Source organism: Vicugna pacos, chromosome X (genome assembly GCF_048564905.1).
Source record: "Vicugna pacos chromosome X, VicPac4, whole genome shotgun sequence".
Classification (NCBI taxonomy): Eukaryota; Metazoa; Chordata; class Mammalia; order Artiodactyla; family Camelidae; genus Vicugna; species Vicugna pacos.
The window spans coordinates 29222023-29239383 of NC_133023.1; the positions used below are offsets into that span (position 1 = coordinate 29222023).

Below are 17361 nucleotides of genomic sequence, written 5' to 3' on the forward strand. Positions count from 1 at the left end.
AGGTACCAAGCCAGTAAAAGAATGTGCTCAACAGTTAATATGAGGAGTGGAGAGGAAGCTCAGTGATAGAGCGTGTGCTTAGCATGCACAAGGTCCTGGGTTCAATCCCCAGTACCTCCAGATATATGTTTTTATATATATGTGTATGTTTATATATCTACCTATCTATGTAAATACCTCCCTCTCCTAAAAAAAAAAAGAAAAAGAAAAAAAAAGAATTAGTATGAGGAAGAGGGCCTGGTGAGCTTATGCTGACAGAGGGGTAGTTTTAAAACATCTATTCTGCAGTATGTAAAACAGGCCTGGAATAGTTCACATACATGTATATCATCAGATATAAACCTATATTGAGAATAAAACATCACCCAATACAGTTGAAGTTCCTGTGTTCTCTCTGATTGCAGCTGTGTGGATCTCCCATGAATTTCCTCATATTTGTACTACAAATGTATGTGGTCCTAAATTAGATATAATGTTTTTGAAAGTTATTTCCTTCATGCGTGTGCTGTTATTCTGCATGATTTGTTCTGCAACTTAATTTTTCTCATTGAAGATTCGTGTTTGTGAGAGAGATTTAGGTTGCTACATGTAGCACTGGTTCATATTCGTTTTGTCAGTGGTACTTTTTTTGGTGGTACTCCTAGTTTTGAGGAGGGAGGGCAGAATAGAGCCACGTAAGGGACCTGTCCTGTTGTGGACAGTCCAGCTTATGCACTTATCGTCCCAAAGTGGTGACCCAGTTCACCCGTGGGTCAGCTGTAAGGATGGTGATGGGGTCTGGCTGGTAGAAGAAGCTCCTTATAACGGAGGAAATGGAATTGACACAGAGAACCTGGAATCCACTAAGTATAAGTACTATTTTATGGTAATAAGCACAATAATTATTTAATAAATGCATATTTTCTGAATAAAAAGTGTTTTTCGAGTTAGGTATATGAGTGTTTAAAAAATTAGACCCTCTAGGGAGGAGGATATAGCTCAGTAGTAGAGCACTCGCTTAGCATGCCTGAGGTCCTGGGTTCAATCCCCTGTACCTCCATTAAATAAAAAAATAAATAAAAACCTAATTGGCTCCCCCCCAAAATTTTTTTTAAAGAGTATTTTTTAAAAATTAGACCCTCTTACAAGTGTCTGTCTTCAGTGCTATGGGGAAAATGGCCTAATTAATTTTTCTCTCCTTTGTTTTCTCCACCTTTTCAGTGTTTTCTGGATTCTGTCCCAGTGGATCTGATTCCTGCTCGTAGCTTTCTGGATTGACGTTAAGCATCATTAGGGAAGTTCAGCTGCCACTGGACCTTTTTCAGTTAAAACAATAATGACTTTCTGGAAATGTAATTCCAGTGGAGCCTGTTTTCTGTGTGGCCTGGAAGAATACCTACCTACCATCAGCTATTCAGAGACCTTGTAAAAAGTCTCTGTACGTCAAGCAACTGAGTGACACTGGGTGGTTCAAGGGGACCTTAAGAATTGTAGAAATCTATTCAACTAGAAGATTCAACCACTGCTACTCCGAGCTGCTGCTGAAATACCATGTCTAAGAACTCAGAGTTCATCAACCTGTCATTTCTATTAGATCATGAGAAGGAAATGATCCTGGGAGTCCTGAAGAGAGACGAATATTTGAAAAAAGTAGAGGACAAGAGAATAAGGTAAGATTCTTTTATCTTCCCTGCCCTCTTTGACTGCTTTCTGTTAGTTTGAAGCAATTTAAATCAGGAATGGGGCAACTGCAACCACACTGGAGACCAGTGTTGGTCAGTGACTTCATGGGCTCCCAGCAATAGCTCAAATACTAGAAAACATCTTTGGTACTTTTATCAGTTAACCAGATTGAAGGATGGAATAGAGCTGTAAATATGGTGTTGATGAGACTGTCCATTTGCTAATGACATCATAACCAGTAGTTAAGTGGAAAGACTGCCCAGGCTTGAGTACCAGCTCTCGGATGTGCTAGTTGTGTGACTCAGCTTTTCTGTGCCTTGGTTTCCTCATCAATAAAACAAGGATGATAATAGTACTTACGTTATAGGGTTGTTGCAAAGATTAAGGACAATAATACATGTGCAGTGCCTGGTACCTAAGTGCACAACAAATGTTAATTGTTGTTTGCTGATAATGCCTTTCTCAGGTCAGTCTTACTGGGAATTTGCTTCGACCAGAGATGGGAGAGGAAGTGGGTCTACAGAGTGAAAAGTTCCCAGAGATCACCTGAATTTCTTGAAATAAGTTTCTGTGGGAGGAAAGTTGAATAATACGGGCATAGTTGAGTTTCACATCAGTTATAGGCAGGGCTGGTATTTAGCTGGATCCCCAGGTATGACCTCACCTATGTTTCAGCCAGCATCCATTCTGATTGGTTATATCCTCTGTTCCAAATGATCACAGCATCATTGTGATTGGTTGCTGTATTCATTGTGATTGGTTGCTGCCTGTCCTGTCCTGCTTGATAAATATATTTGGTTATTATGTCTACCCCTGGATACAGGAGCAGAGATAAACAGAGTTCCCGCCTCAGTCACTGCTTACTATGCAACATGTAGCTTTTGTGTGTTGCGTGTCTCCCAAAATTGCACTCAGAAGCTTATGTTTATTTTACTTGAGGAGAAATCTTGTTGTAAGATTATTTTCACATGTTGCAAAAATAATCAATGTGCCTAAAGGAACTAGGATCCTTAGAATTGAAAATACATTGAAATATTCTTGATTGATGCTTATTTCATAGTTAAGAGCTCAGAATTCTTACTTCCATCATTCCAACATATTCAACCAATCTTAAACAAAAGCTTTGATTAAAATTATTGCACTTTATCTATGCCTAGAATTCAGGTGGCAGTTAAATGCAGTTAATGATTTTCAAGAAATCAGAAATGATATTTTTGGCATTGGTAGTTCAGTCGTGGAAAGTGACTAAATTTTCTAATGCACTGCAAAAAGTTATACTGTTTATGGGGGGCAAGGTACTAAACAGTTCTTGACAATATTCTTGGGGGAATTAAAAATCACTCTGTTCAGGAAAAAAAGAATTTAATAACTAGATCCCAGGAATGACTGAGGTACAGTGAATAGGACTTTGTTCAGAATATTTCTTTCTGTCCTTCTCAATAACTTTTAGTAATAATCCATTATACCCCCTCTTCCTTTTTCTTTATTTTTCTTCCCTTATCTTCTTTCCTTATTCTCTGTAATGAAATTTGCCAAATCGCATAATATACAACAGCTATCAAGAATAAGGTTGTGGATTTCCTGGCTCTTTAATCATTTTGAGAGTAGCAGAAGAAAGACTTTTACAGATCTAAGAGATACTTTTATAGAAAACAGATTTTTTTTTAAGTGGCAATGTCTGTTCCCTTCTTGAATAACAACACCGGCTCATATTTAGTTAGTGCAGTTTTTTTCTTTTAGATGTGTCTTCTCGTTTTGTTCTGAGCTACCAGAATCTGAGCCCGGGCCAAATGACTCAGGCTCTGACACTTAACAGCTTCGTGTATTGAGAAGCCACGCCGACGTGGGCGGCATGGTGTCTAGAGTGCACGCTGTTGAGTCACACATCTATATTTGCTAATTCAAATCTTAGTCCCCCCATGACATCTTTGTATCACTTTAGATAAGTTGCTTCAATAGATAAATCTAGTCTCCTCATTTGACAAAACAGAAATAATAACATGAGCTACCTCATAAGGTTGTAGTAAGGATTAAATAAGCTAATATTTTCAAGAGCTTCAAACAGTGCTGGCATGCAGTAAGCACTCAATCATTGCTAGCTAAAAGCATTGGGCTTATTGTTGGTTTGTGTTGCCCTTGATTTATGATTTGTGGTCAACACCATCAGTGCTTCACTGAGATCGCTTGGGGGCCCTTTGTTGGATCTGTGCTCTCATTTCCCAGTTTCCACGTACTTTACTTCTAAGGATTTTCACCTACTACCTTCTTTAGAGGACTTGCCTTTGGGTGGCTGGAGTTGCCTGTAGGACTAGAGAGCCACAAGCACCAGGTGAAAGTTGAGTTTCTGTCCCTACTGGGCAGCTCTAAGCCAGTGGCTTACAGGTACAGAAACCCCTTGCCTCAAGGCAAGACAGACTGCAGTGCAACTCCTGTTTCAGAGCAGCCGTGGGATCGTGCTGAGGCTGGACGTCAGTGGAAATTCACACCCTTGCTTTACCCCCCCTTTCCTTCCCACCTTCTGCCTCCCCTACTCCTTTCAGGTTCCTCCTGAGAGCATGCCATAAATCACTTGCACATGAACCAGCATCTTCCAGTTAGTTCCTCAAAAATGCAACCAGGAGATTAGCCAGATCAGACTGGAAACGTAGTCCTTTTTCCTTGATATCCTCCAAAATCATCAAAGCAAAGAATTTATAGTGTAGCAACAGTAAACCTTTTTTGCAAGCTATTACAATTTATGGTATTGCAACTGTGAACTTTTGTGCTATTACAGTAATTGTTTTCACCGTGCTCCAGAGGTGTAGGTTGGATATTTTGTGGGCATCTGGAGGAATAAGTAATTTGTTATGAATAAGATAGAAGTTGAAGGAATGGTTTCTCAGAAGAGGTAGCATTAGAGCTTAGCCTTGAAATGTGAAAAGGATTTTGATGTTGGCCAATATGTATCAACTGGGTTTCAGCTGTTTACCGTGAAGCACTCTTGCCTTCAGATTCTGCTAATAGGTTTTAGAAGGAAATGGAAGCTAAAGAAAATGTTTAAGAGTTATGATAATTACAGAGAACATACTGATCTGGAAAGTTAGCACATTGAAGTTTGGAAAGGAGTGGATTTATTGTTTGTTTGTGGGTTTATTCGCTTGAGTACATTGTCCTTAGAGAGAAAGAAAGAAAATAGAACACTAAAAAGTGTAAAAATGGTACTGAATCAACATTTTAGACCTGTCCCCCAACTGTGCTCCATAGTCCACATAGCCCCTGAAGGGTGGCATTAATTAAGGTGGGAGTGACCTCTGGGTGCTTCTAAGGATGCTCTTCACCCAAAGGCACATGAGAAGCCTGATAATTACTTCTAGCCATGAATTGTAGGCTAGAGAGAGACATCTGCCTACAACCAGAGTGCTAGGTTGATCCAAGAGGCTCAAATATATTTATTCTTCTCCTTCAGACCAAGTAGGAAGGAGTGGTAGGAGATATCTAGACACAGATTTTGACTGTTAGAGAGTAAGTACTTTAAATATTCTCTGTGCAGAACAAATCACTTAGATTTGTTGATGGCTTTAACGCAGTGAAGAAAGAGGGAAGAACTGATGCAAAGAAAATTGAGCTGTCAACAGTAATTGCAAGTGGAAAAAAGATACTGACCATTTGGAAGCACACGATAAAAATCTTTGTTGATTTGTCTTGTTCCTTAGATTTTTCTAACTTTGGAAGAACTCAGCCTAACATACACGAATACATGGCTCACAGTATCCACTCCAAAAACATTTCATTAACCAGTTCTTACTCTACTTGATCTTCCACACCTAAAAACAAATCCTGTTAAATGTCTACCTTGTGGTATTGGCCTCTATAACAAATCTCCAACTTCTGAGTGCCTATTTATTTCAGCAGTTCATTTGCGGGCTTTCTTCTCACTAAGAAGCTGTCATTTTCATTTAACCACGATGCGTGAAAACATATCTGGCCTTACTTTGTCTTTGGCACCTGTTCTTGGACTTGCCTCAGTGGTGAAATCTGTCAGTTTTCTTACTGCAGACATTTCTCTTTTCTTCCTCCCTATGCAAGGCTCAGTTTTGCTCAGCTCCAGCATTAGATTTTTTTAGAGCAATCATCCCTTGTCTGGGATTCCTCTGGTAACTATTACTGGTCTGGAGGTGGACATGGGACCAAAGATGACCCACTCAGACATAGAGCCCAAATTTATGGAAGGTTGTCTTTCCCACTGGGCAGGTTCAGTAAAACCATGTTATCCCAGTTGTTGAGTATGAAGGCCAGCTCAGCAGTGAAGCTGAGCCAAAAGAATGGCAGAGAACTGAGGTCAGCATCCTGATTTACTAGAACCTTCCACACTTCTGGACTTCTTCTTTAAGCAGTATAGTGTCTTTTGGTGTGCTTTAGTGGTGGTTGCAATCTGATTTTCTGTTACATGCAGCCAAAAGCATTCTACAGTCCCCAAGACTCAGCCCGTAGTCAACATTTGTTGAGCACATTTTGTGAGCCAAGTGCTATATATTCATTGTTAGCGTAATGGAGGTGAGCAGAGACACAGTCCTGCTCACCACCTGTCGGGTCTGTAGACATAAAGAAGTTTGCAGTCCTAGATCAGGCTTTATTCATGGTGTAGACCCAGAGTCAGCGTACAGTTTCTGTAAAAAGCCAGATAATAAATGTTTTAGGCTGTACAGTACAGGCTCTCTGACTACTTCACTCTGCCATTGTAAGATGAAAGAAGGAATAGACAATGTGTAAATAAGTGGATATGACTGTATTCCAATAAAACTTTATTTATAAAAACAGGCAGTGGGCTGGATTTGGCTCAAGGGCTGTAGTTTACTGACCTTTGGCTTTGAAAACAACACCTTGGTAAGTTCTAGCCTTGGTAATAGCTGCGTACGCCTGAAAACTGAAAGCTATCTTAGGGAGAAATAGGACATTCATAGTCTAAGAGATAAGATGGAGTTACCCTTGAAACCATCAACTATCAGAAGTGGAACATGGGCTTCTGTCTGGGACGTTAGATGATTTCACAGTCCTTACATCTCTAGGAGATTTCAATGCCTCAGCCAATGTGTCGTGGCTCACTTGCTGGAACAGCTTAAATATGTTTCATTGCCTCTGTAGAAGAACAACAAAATGAATCTGGAGGTCTCAAATAGCAAGAAAGAGCAGAAGGTTCTGCAAAATGGCAAAGGACAGATTACAAATCCATTTTCCCAATGGGGTAAAAAGTGTGAATACCTCCATTTATAAACAGGGGAACTGAAATGCAAAATTGAAGAACTCGTCCAAGATCACACAGCTAGTAGGTAGCAGAACGATGATTTGTATTCCCCACAGTCTGGTTCCGGAGCTCACACTCCACTCTTCGGTCACTTTTAATTTCTGAGTCATCTATCTGGCCTTTCAGGGGGACCAGAAAAAGATGGTAAACTCTCTAATGCCTCGCTCACACCAGAGAATGTTCATACTCAGTTCATAAAGGTATCCTGATTTAATTCCCATGTCATCCCTGAGACGTACGTGCTAGTATAATGTACTACAGCTGTGGCAGCTGAACCTGAGATTAAATCACTTGTCCAACTGATAAACATCAGAGCCAAGATTCTCTTGCTCCATCTTGCTTTCTTTTCGTCTAGGCTGTGATGCTTTTGCAGTAACGGCATCTATTCAGACTCTGTTGAAAGCCCACCCACAGCTTTCCTAGTATCTGTCAGAGAAATGGAACACAGCAGAAAACATTTCTTTAGCCTGGTATTTACCGACAGCTCTGACCTATAAGCTGTATCACATTATCCAAAGTTTGTACGACCTTTTTTGAAGCACTACTCTTACACAGTAAAAACTGACCAGCGTTCCTCCTGCTGTTCTCTTCTTTCTGCTGACTGAAAACCAAAGTGCAAGTATATTACAATTTGTTCCACACAGCTGGCTCAGCTGAGATGGGCCACTAAGCAAATCAGAGGTTAGTATCATCAAGGGACCGGAGAGCCCAGCCTGGACACTGCCATTCACCTTATGGCTTTGTCTTTATGTGGTTGATTCCATCATTTTACTGCAGGTCTAGGGAGAAACAAAAAGGGAAAGCATATTTAAATTGGCTCTTTGGAATCCCACAGAGATGCTGAATATTTGGTTCAAATGGATTTGAAACAATTTCAAGAATTATCCATTCAGCCAGGAAGTTAGGGAGACCAGCAGGTGCCAAACAATAATATTCTCTTTATATTCTACAAATGTTTGATCAGTAGGGCTGTTTGTTTCTTCAAATCTTATCACTGTCACTAAGAACAAAATTGGTTTGACCTTCTTAAGAGCCTAAAGACTCACTGTCCCCATAAAAACACCAGGAAAACTATTGGAGTGGACGTCTGCTTTGGTAAACATCTTGCCTTAATCCTAATAGAATTGCCGCAAAGCTTTTTAGTGGATTAACAGAAACTCCCAGCATGAACACATTGGCTCCCTAATAGAACCCAAACTCTTAATGAGCCACAGAGACATGAAAAAAAAAATCTGGCTCTGCCTTAAATGAGTTTAAAACCTTAGGGGTTTTCCCACCAAAGAGCTTAGTGATTTCAATATATACCCACATATAGGGAAACTAACTTAAATTTTGATTCTGCAGCATTTTCCTTCAAGTTGTTCTTATTAGAAGTCTCATCATAGGCACAGGGTCACAAATACCTGATATTTGGTGATGTTTCAAACACTGGATTACCAAAATAATTAAACTTAGAGTTGCTAGACCATTTTTTTGTTTTTTTTGAAATAGTATGATCACCATAGTCATAAGTAAAATGGTTACCTATGTGGAGTGTGTGTGTGGGTATACATGTTGTATATATGTGTGTATATATGCAGTTGACCCTTGAACAGTGTGGGAGTTAGGGGTGCTGACCCTCCATGCAGTCAAAAATTGGAGTATAATTCACAGTTGGCACTCCATAGTCACAGTTCTCCATCCAAGGATTCAACCAACCGCAGATCACATAGTACTATAATATTTACTACTGAAAAAAATCCACGAATGAGTGGACCTGTGCAGTTCAAACTTGTGTTGTTTGAGGGGCAGCTGTATATATCTCTAATTCTTCCCCATATTCCTTTTAGTACTGTTTCCTTGTGAGCTATCTCTAGCCAGAATTGGTGTAAGAGGACATGGCCCTAGGCAGCAGGGATTAATTTGCACTCACATCCAGGAAACTACCATTCCCTTTTGCTGTAAATTGAAGAAACACTGACTGTGAAGCCCAGGTAATCTACAACATGGCCGAATGTCCACGGGGTGGGATGTCAGGGCTGGAAGGGGGAGTGAAGACTCATCCCCCAAAGGCAGGTCATTTCATAAGGGAAGATTCTCATTAAGCGAAACCCAGCTGTATTCCTGGGGAAGGGGGCATTTTATTTCGGAGGAAATATAAATGAAAACTTCACTTAACAAAAATGCTGCCTCTAACGTTTTAGATTTCAGGCATGTGACCATTTTATATCAACAATTTATATGAATATTCCTATCTTAATAAAAGTTAAGGTTTAGTTGATTTAAATCTGTCATAAGATTAGGCTGACATGTTAATTCTGATTCTAATTTCTAATTATTATTTCATTGAAGAGTAAACATAACTGGTAAACATTTTATGCAAATATCTAAAAGTGATAAAACTTTGCACAGCAAAGGATTTTTTTAAGGTTTTTAAACTCACTAATGCACTAGGATCTCTAAAGGGCATCAATATACAATATTTTTATGTCATAAATTCTTAATCTTTAAAGAAATATTTAATATCTTCTGATATATTTTTCATTATGGAAGTAATAGTTTATTATAGAAAATTAGAAAATAGGTATAATTTGAACTCTAAAAACTCACTTAAGATCCCTCTTGCCAGAGATAGTTTCTACTTTTTAAAAAAAAAATTTTTTCTTTTCAGTTTTATTGAGCTGTAATTGACACACAGCACTGTATACTTTTTTGTGGGGGGGAGGGAGAGGTAGTTAGATTTTATTAACTTATTTATTTTTTAAATGGAGTTACTGGGGATTGAACCTAGGACCTTGTGCACTCTACCATTGAGTTTCCACTTTTGTTGAATTTACTTTCTATTACTTTTCTGTGTGTACATGTAATTTTCACATAATTGGAACCACATTATATATGTAATTTTCTATCCTCTTTTTGCTCAACAGAATTTAATGAACATTTTTGATGCCATTAAAAATTCCTTGGAAGCATCATTTTTATCAGCTGGATAAGATTTCATAACATGGATGTGCAGTATTTTAACTGTTCTAATTTCCATGAACATCCTTATTCTTAAATCTTCTCTCTTAATTTTTTATTATATTATGACTCATATTTTGATTTATATTTCCTTTACATTAAAAATTGTTTTTCGGAAATGTTACCAATTTCCTCTTCACTAAAGTATTATGTTATTTCATTGCCAACATTGAAGTTATTGGTATAAATCTTTACTAATCTGATAAAGTAGTATCCTATGTTAATTTCCATTTATGGGATTATTACTGTTTTTACATGATTGTTAGCCATTTGTATTTCCTCTTTTGTGGATTTTTTATTCACACTGTCTATTTACTATTGGATGTTAGTGTGGTTTCAGTATTGATTTATATGAATTTTTTTGTCATTTATTTGGGAAATACATTTCCAAGATACAGCAAAAATTCATTGAGCAGTTAATTTAATACATAAGGCATAAGAGAAGGAAACTAATTTCCAATTTAGCAGAAGCAAAGTTATATTTTATTGGATTGTGCAAAGTCTCCACTTTCACAATGACTTAAAATGATAAGTTCTTTGTGTAAAATACAAATAACTGACATCTTTCATAGACTGTATACGATTAGTATTTTAAAGCCAGGATTTGCATTCCTCTCTACTTTTGTAATAGTATCTGTGCTATTAATGGGTATGGAAATTAGGGTAAGTTCAGCTCTGAGTGTCAGAAAAGCAAAATAATAGTAGCTTAAGTAAGAGAGAAGGGTATTTCTTTTTTTTACTGAGATGAAGTTGTGAGAGCAACCCAGGACTGGTAATGGTGGCTCCACACTTATCAGAGGCCCGAGGTCCTTTTTAATTGGTTGGTCTGCCATCTTCAACGTGGGCTAACACCTGTTAAATAAAAAATTATTTTGACACTTACTAAAATGGTAAGGAAGACTCTATTCAGGAGTATTGCAATAGATTTCAAGACTATCACAGACACAAAAATAAAAAAGACTACAACAGTAGAGGAGAGAGATCAGACTTAACTCCAAATACAGCAAAAAGGAAGGGGTCAGTTAACGGGAAATTACTAAGAGGAGACATTGATGATAAGGGGATTCTTAGTAAATCGACTTACCAGAATTCTTGCTGAAGGCAGGCCAGGGTAATTACAGATATCAACGGTGGGGGGATTCTCGCTAAGCGGATTGAGCAGGACTCTTACTAAATCTGCTCTCTGCAGGTTGAAGATAGGGCCCAGGTACAACATCTAGTCGAAAAGAGACCTCGAAGAGCTTGTGTAAAGTTTGGTCAAGAAGAGAGTCTTAGTCATACCTCATGGTCCAGGATGGCATACTATCCTCATTCCAGCCAGCAGGGGAAAGGGGAAAGGGCAAAGGGCAGAAAAAAAAAAAGACAGGTTCCCTTCCCTTTAGGACATGTCTGATGACCTTGTTTATGTCATGTTGGCCAGAATGTAGGTACATGGCCATACTTAGCTGTGAGGGAGTTTGCATATTTAACTGGTAAATGTAGTTTTTATTCTGGGTGGCCATTTGGGAGTTTTATTGGTGTAAAAGAGTAAAAGGAATATTGGGAAACAACCAGCAGTCCGAGAAAATGGGTGCAATTAAGATCATGCGTCTTGTGGATCAGATTTGTTGATTGCTTAGCACAAATCTCATCTTTTTATGGGACCTGAAAGCACTTAATTGTCAATGATGATGTTCAATGAAGTATATATAAGAAAAAAACCATAGCATATAAAACAACTTTTATATTCATCCTCAATGAATTCAAGGAAATGGTGATTTGACGTTTCTTGTACCATATACTGATATTAATAACTAGGAAAACTGCTGGAAGGGTGTTATGTAATAATCTTTATCTATGAAAATATGCATCCCCATAAACATCACCTAAAGAGATAAATGGGAAAAATCAAGTACTGATAACTATCTTTACTGTGCATATAACTCCTTCCTTGCTGCATTTAAAATAATTTTGTTTACACACATTCAATTTAGAGACATTTTAGAAATAAACCTCAGCAATATGTTTATCAAAATTAAAACTAGTATGTACCTGTATTAAGCAGCAGCAGTAGTTTTAAAGAATTTTTTAAGGGCAATGTGTTCTCCTCAAATTATCTTTTTTGTGTATGAATGTCCATTTTCCTCCCATCAAGTCCATTTTGTCCTTTCATTGTCATGGCAATAATCTGTAAAGGCCCAGTATTTTATTTTTTTTTTAAATACAGGTTTCCTACTTCTTGCTGTACTGATTCTTTCTCCACCCCGTCTTTTTCTGAGTAATTTACCATATGGATAACAGGACTTTCCACTGATTTTGGTACTCAAGAAAGGTATCCTTTGGGGTTCACATTAGTAAAACATATCCTTGTTCCTTGTCAGGCCAGGAAATTGAGATATTTGTTACAGGGTGTTCTAGGTAGAAGACTTGCTTTGATAATTACATATGAGATCCATTTCTGCTATGATTTTAAGACTATAGATTATTAAACAATTACCTGTCTGTTCCCATGGCTCTGTGAGGTCTCTTGGTATGTTCCTGTAAGCCAAGTGTTTTACTACTGGGAAGTGCTTGGTGTCATCTGCAGAGGTGAAGATTTTGTAATGCCCTCTTTCCTGGAGACAATTTCTAAACACGTAAGTTGGCACAAATTGCAAGATTTCTCTATCTAGACAACGGTTTTTTCATTCCTGTTCCTTATTACCGCCTTTGAAGTGGCTTTCTGAGCAAAACTTTCCCCCAGTTCTTGAGTGGTCTTGATTATTTGTAATAGCCTTTGACTTGGAAACTAATCGCAAGCTTTGTGAAGTTTTTAGTGATATTCATTGAAGAACAGCTCTGCTGGGGAATGTCTATCATAAGAGACTGTGATAAGAGGTTACCTGGGCAGGTGCCACTTGGTGGGAGAAGCAGGGCAGACAGAAGAAACCCTTCATGTTTACTGAAGCTAAACTATGAGTGTGTTCAGCCTGGCTTGGCACAACTAAGAAAGCAGTAGCAGTCATGAATACAGTGTCCTTTCTGAGTAACATTTTAGTAGATTGAGAGCCAACGGAGCCTAGAGTGGGAAAGAATGCAGATTTGGAAATCTAAAACTCTGGATCTGAATCCTGACTGTACCGCATACTAGTCCTGGGATGTTTCCTCTCTGAGATTCCCCTTTATTATCTGTAAAATTGGAATCATAAAGTCTTCCTCTGGGTTATTGTCGAAGTGTGATAGCATGACACATAAAACAGAGGGACTGTGATTATTGTGGCTAAGTGTTGTGATGGTTAGATTTCAATAATAGGTTCTCTACATGGAAGCTGCGATCAAAATGAAAAAGTAATACTTTTATATTCAGAGTATGGAAAGGAGGTCTGGTCACGCCTGGATTTTCCTTAGGCAAATGTGAAATAGCCCCAGTGTTGATGGCATTGCCTCTGGATGTGAACAAAAGACGGGAGTGCTGGCGGGGGGAGGGTACAGCTCAGTGTTAGAGTGCACACTTAGCATACATGAGGTCCTGGGTTCAATCTCCAGTACCTCCATTAAAATAAATAAGTAAATAAACAAATCTAATTATCTCCCAACAAAACAAACAAAAGACGGGAGTGCTAGGAGGCACGCAGTCATTGGCATCGGGCTGCTGCGACATTGTTCTCCCTGCCTGTATTATTTCAAGTGCTTTTCGTCTTACTGTTTCTGGTTCGTCAGTGTTTTTTGGTTTTTGTTTTTTGTTTTTTGGTCAGTCGCTGTGGCTTTATTCTCTTAAAGGAATGTGAAACTAGCTGTAGACAAAGAGTTAAGTTGCAGGCACTACAGCAGAGACTGAAGCAGAACCTGATAGCAACATCTCTGCAGGTGGACAATAATAAAAAGAGCTAATATTTACTGAGTTCTTATCGTGTTCATTGGGAAATAGGTTTGGGACATTATAATTATTACTTAAACAAGATGGAAATGCATTGCTCTCTAATGGCAAAGTCCAGGTTGGTTGACAGTTGTTTGTGCAGTTGTTATGTTGGCTCCATTATAGCATGGGTCTGGGTGCCTTGTCTTTTGTAGTTCTACCATGTTGAGAGTTTGGCTCTTGGTCCAAGATGGCTCACCCTTATCTTCTCATCCCAGCCTCTGGGAAGGAAGAGGGATTCAAAGGGCAGGGATACCCCTTTCCCATTAGGGGCATGGCCTAGAAGTTGCCTATATCATTTCTGATCACATCACTTTGGCTAGCATTTAGTCTCATGACAACACTAGCTGCAAGGGACGCTGGGAAATGTAGTCTTTAGTCTGAGTGGCCATGAGATTAGCTAGACATTCCACTAGTAGAGAAATGGAGAACACATGTTGGGAGACATATACCAGAATTGTCTATCCCACAATTACTATGTGCCAAGCTGTGCTTCACACTTTCCTTAATGCTCAGGACAGCATCATCTTTCTTCATGTTCACAAGAACCGGATGAGATTGTAACTATTATGATTTTTTTTTAACAGAGGGAGTACTTTGAGACATGGGGAAGTTAAGTCTTATGTGACACAGAGAGGTCAAATAATTTTCATAAAATCTCAAAGGAAATGACAACTGGCCATTTCTCTTTCTCTGTCACGTACTAGCTTTTGCTTATGCTTTCTTTTATTCATTCAATTGAATGATAGCTATTATGTTCCAGGCACTAGTTCTGTGCTATAAAATGCAAAATGGAGCAAAACAGATATAGTCTTGCCACTTGCTATGTGACAAGGCTGGGATCTGAACCCAGGGAGTCTTACTTCAGAGCCTTATGCTCCGGACTACTAGATAGTCCTCGCTTGCTTGTTATTTCTCTTGAGCCTTGATGTGGCCTGCTAGATGAGCTTGGGGATTATTTAAAGGCATGAGGAATCAGAGAAGCTGTGCGAACCTTCTATGGCTTCCTCTTCCAGGCAGTTAATTGCTTCCATTCTAAAATCCCTCGCTTCTTTGATGCAAAATAGTGTTCAGTACAATTGGGTCTAGACGGGGTAACAAAAGAAAAATAACGCCCCACACGTGTGAAACGAATTTTAATGAAAGCAGTTCCTGATTTGAAAGGAACGTGTCTATGCAATGATAAAGCAAGCCATCTTTGAAATGCATTGGACATTTCTGATGATAGGATAGAAAACATGAATTCAGCATCTCACTGGAATATAGAAATGAAAATACGCCATCATTCAGCTACAGTTGAGGTAGTTGAACTCTTCAGTCTTTAAACTTTCAAGTGCATATAGGTCATCGCTTCACATGTTAATGTGCATGCATCTGGGTAGCAACAGGAAACCTAAAGAGTAAAGAACAAACTGATATTTTAAAGAATCAAAATAGTTCTAGTTTCTTAATGAAAGTGTAGGAATGAGGTTAAGGAAGATAGAGAACATTCTAGAAATTCTTACCACGTAATTGAGAACATCCTGCAGCTTGCCCAGGCTTGTCTTTTTCGAAGTGTGTTTGATCTCGCTCTTAGCCAATTTTAGTTTGACTTTATTCTTAGCAGATTCAACATTGTACATTTTTCTCTTCCCGTTTGCTCTTTAATAATAATGTCTTCATATTGTGAAGGCCTCTATAATTCACAAAGTGCACTACCATACTTAATTGCCTCTGGCTCAAACACCCTTGGAGATGAGAGGAAAGAAATTATCATCTTCATTTTGAAGGTAGAGTAACTGAGACCCAGAGAGATTAACTGAAATGCCCAGTCATACCTAGTAAGCAGCATGGCTGGATTTTCCTCCCTCCATCCCTCCCTCCGTTTCTCTCTTCCTCCTTTCTTCCCTCCTTGTTTCTCTTTCTGTCACATACTAGCTTTTGCTTATGCTTTCTTTTATTCATTCAGTTGAATGATAGATATTATGTTCCAGGCACTGTTTCTGTGCTAGAAAATGCAAAACGGAACAAAACAGATATAGTCTTCCCCTCATGGAGATTACTGGGGAGTTGGCGAGACAAATAGTAAACCAGTAAAAACAGCCAAATAAATGGACAATTGAAGATTATGGGAAGTGCCGCGAAGAAAAAAGAACCCATTTCTATGAGTGAGAATAAGATAGGAATCGGCTGTCGATTTGGTCGTCAGAGAAAGCCTCTCTTGGGGAGTGACAGGAAAGCAGAAATAAAAAGTATAGATGGAAATCAGACAGATGAAGAACCAGGCTGTATGTTTGTCAGGATAGGCTAAGTGATGCTGTAATAATAGCCCTAAATTTTTAGTGACTTAAAACAGTGAAAGTTTATTTCTGTCTCATGCTGCATGTTCATAGCAGGATGGCTAGCTCTAGGGACTCTGTTTCATGACAGCCTCACACCAGGACCTGAACTTCCAGGGCAGTTGCTATTTGGGACATTCATATCCTCCATGTAAAGAAGAGGACGTGTGGTCAACGATGCACTTGCTCTTGAAGCTTTTACCTGGAATCCCATACCACATTTCATGGACCAGTGTGAGTCACGTGACCACATCTAATGTCAAGAGGGCAGGGATATGCAGACCCAGCTTCTTCCACTTTCCCAGCCTCCCTTGCAGGTAGTGGTGGTGATGTGTCCTGCTCAAGGGAGCCTATGGAGGACTTTGGAATCCATTTTTGCTCTTCTGTTAAGAGACAGGTGCAGGCGACACCCCCTCCCTATTCTTCCTGGCTTAAACGTGGATGCTATGCTGAAGCTGTCTGGCCATTTTGCATAAGAAAAGTAAGCCATACCTTGAGGATAGGGGACCATAAGGATGAAGTGAATCCTTCATGACCTGATTTTGCAACTGAACTAATACAAGCAACTGCCTGATTCTGGATTTCTTGGAGGTAGGAGAAAAATGAAACCAATTTTTTAAGCCTGTTGCTTGGAACCAGAAGCATTTCTAGCTTATGGGGTTGAGAGAGATGAACAGATACTGTGCTTACAGTCCAGAAACTCGCCTTCCTCAGATACCTCCCTGTGACTGGGCGGGCAACGCCGGAGCCAAAGGAGGTGCACTTCGCTTTATGAGTGCTGGCTAGTAAAGCACAGGGAAGAGACATCTTCCATCTTCTTCCTCTTCTAGCTTCCTGTACTTCCCTTTCTCCTTGGTACTAATTCTCCAATTGCACGCTTTCTTTTCCTGGTTGCAGTTACCCTCCCATTACCCTTTCTCTTCTTCTTGAGTGTCTGAAACTGGTCGTGTCCACTTAATGTGACATTAACCTCGATATGATTGAATTAGGTCAATTTCTCAGAGATTTGAAAAAGCTGCTTAATATTTGGTGGAATCCTTCCCAGCTCTTCCCACATCTCAGAGATAGATCTCAGAATACGTGGGACAATTAGCACCAATTGCTTTAGGAATTCCCCAGTTGGTGTGTTTAAACCTTTAAATTCTTGCTTCCTCTGTGGCCTGACTTATATGGAGCCCCAAGTCTTTTCAGACTCTAGAACTGTGAATTAAGTGAAACTTGATTGC

General features: G+C 39.1%; 1 protein-coding gene across 1 annotated transcript in view; it reads left to right on the top strand.

The window, feature by feature from the left end:
• The window catches only part of SYTL5 (synaptotagmin like 5), a 215396-nt gene that overhangs the window by 131183 nt on the left and 66852 nt on the right, over positions 1–17361 (top strand). Inside the window, exon 2 of the mRNA XM_072956676.1 lies at positions 1201–1649. Within this exon, the coding sequence (XP_072812777.1) occupies positions 1531–1649 (119 nt within the window). The 5' untranslated portion in view covers positions 1201–1530. The remainder of the gene's footprint in view (positions 1–1200; positions 1650–17361) is intronic.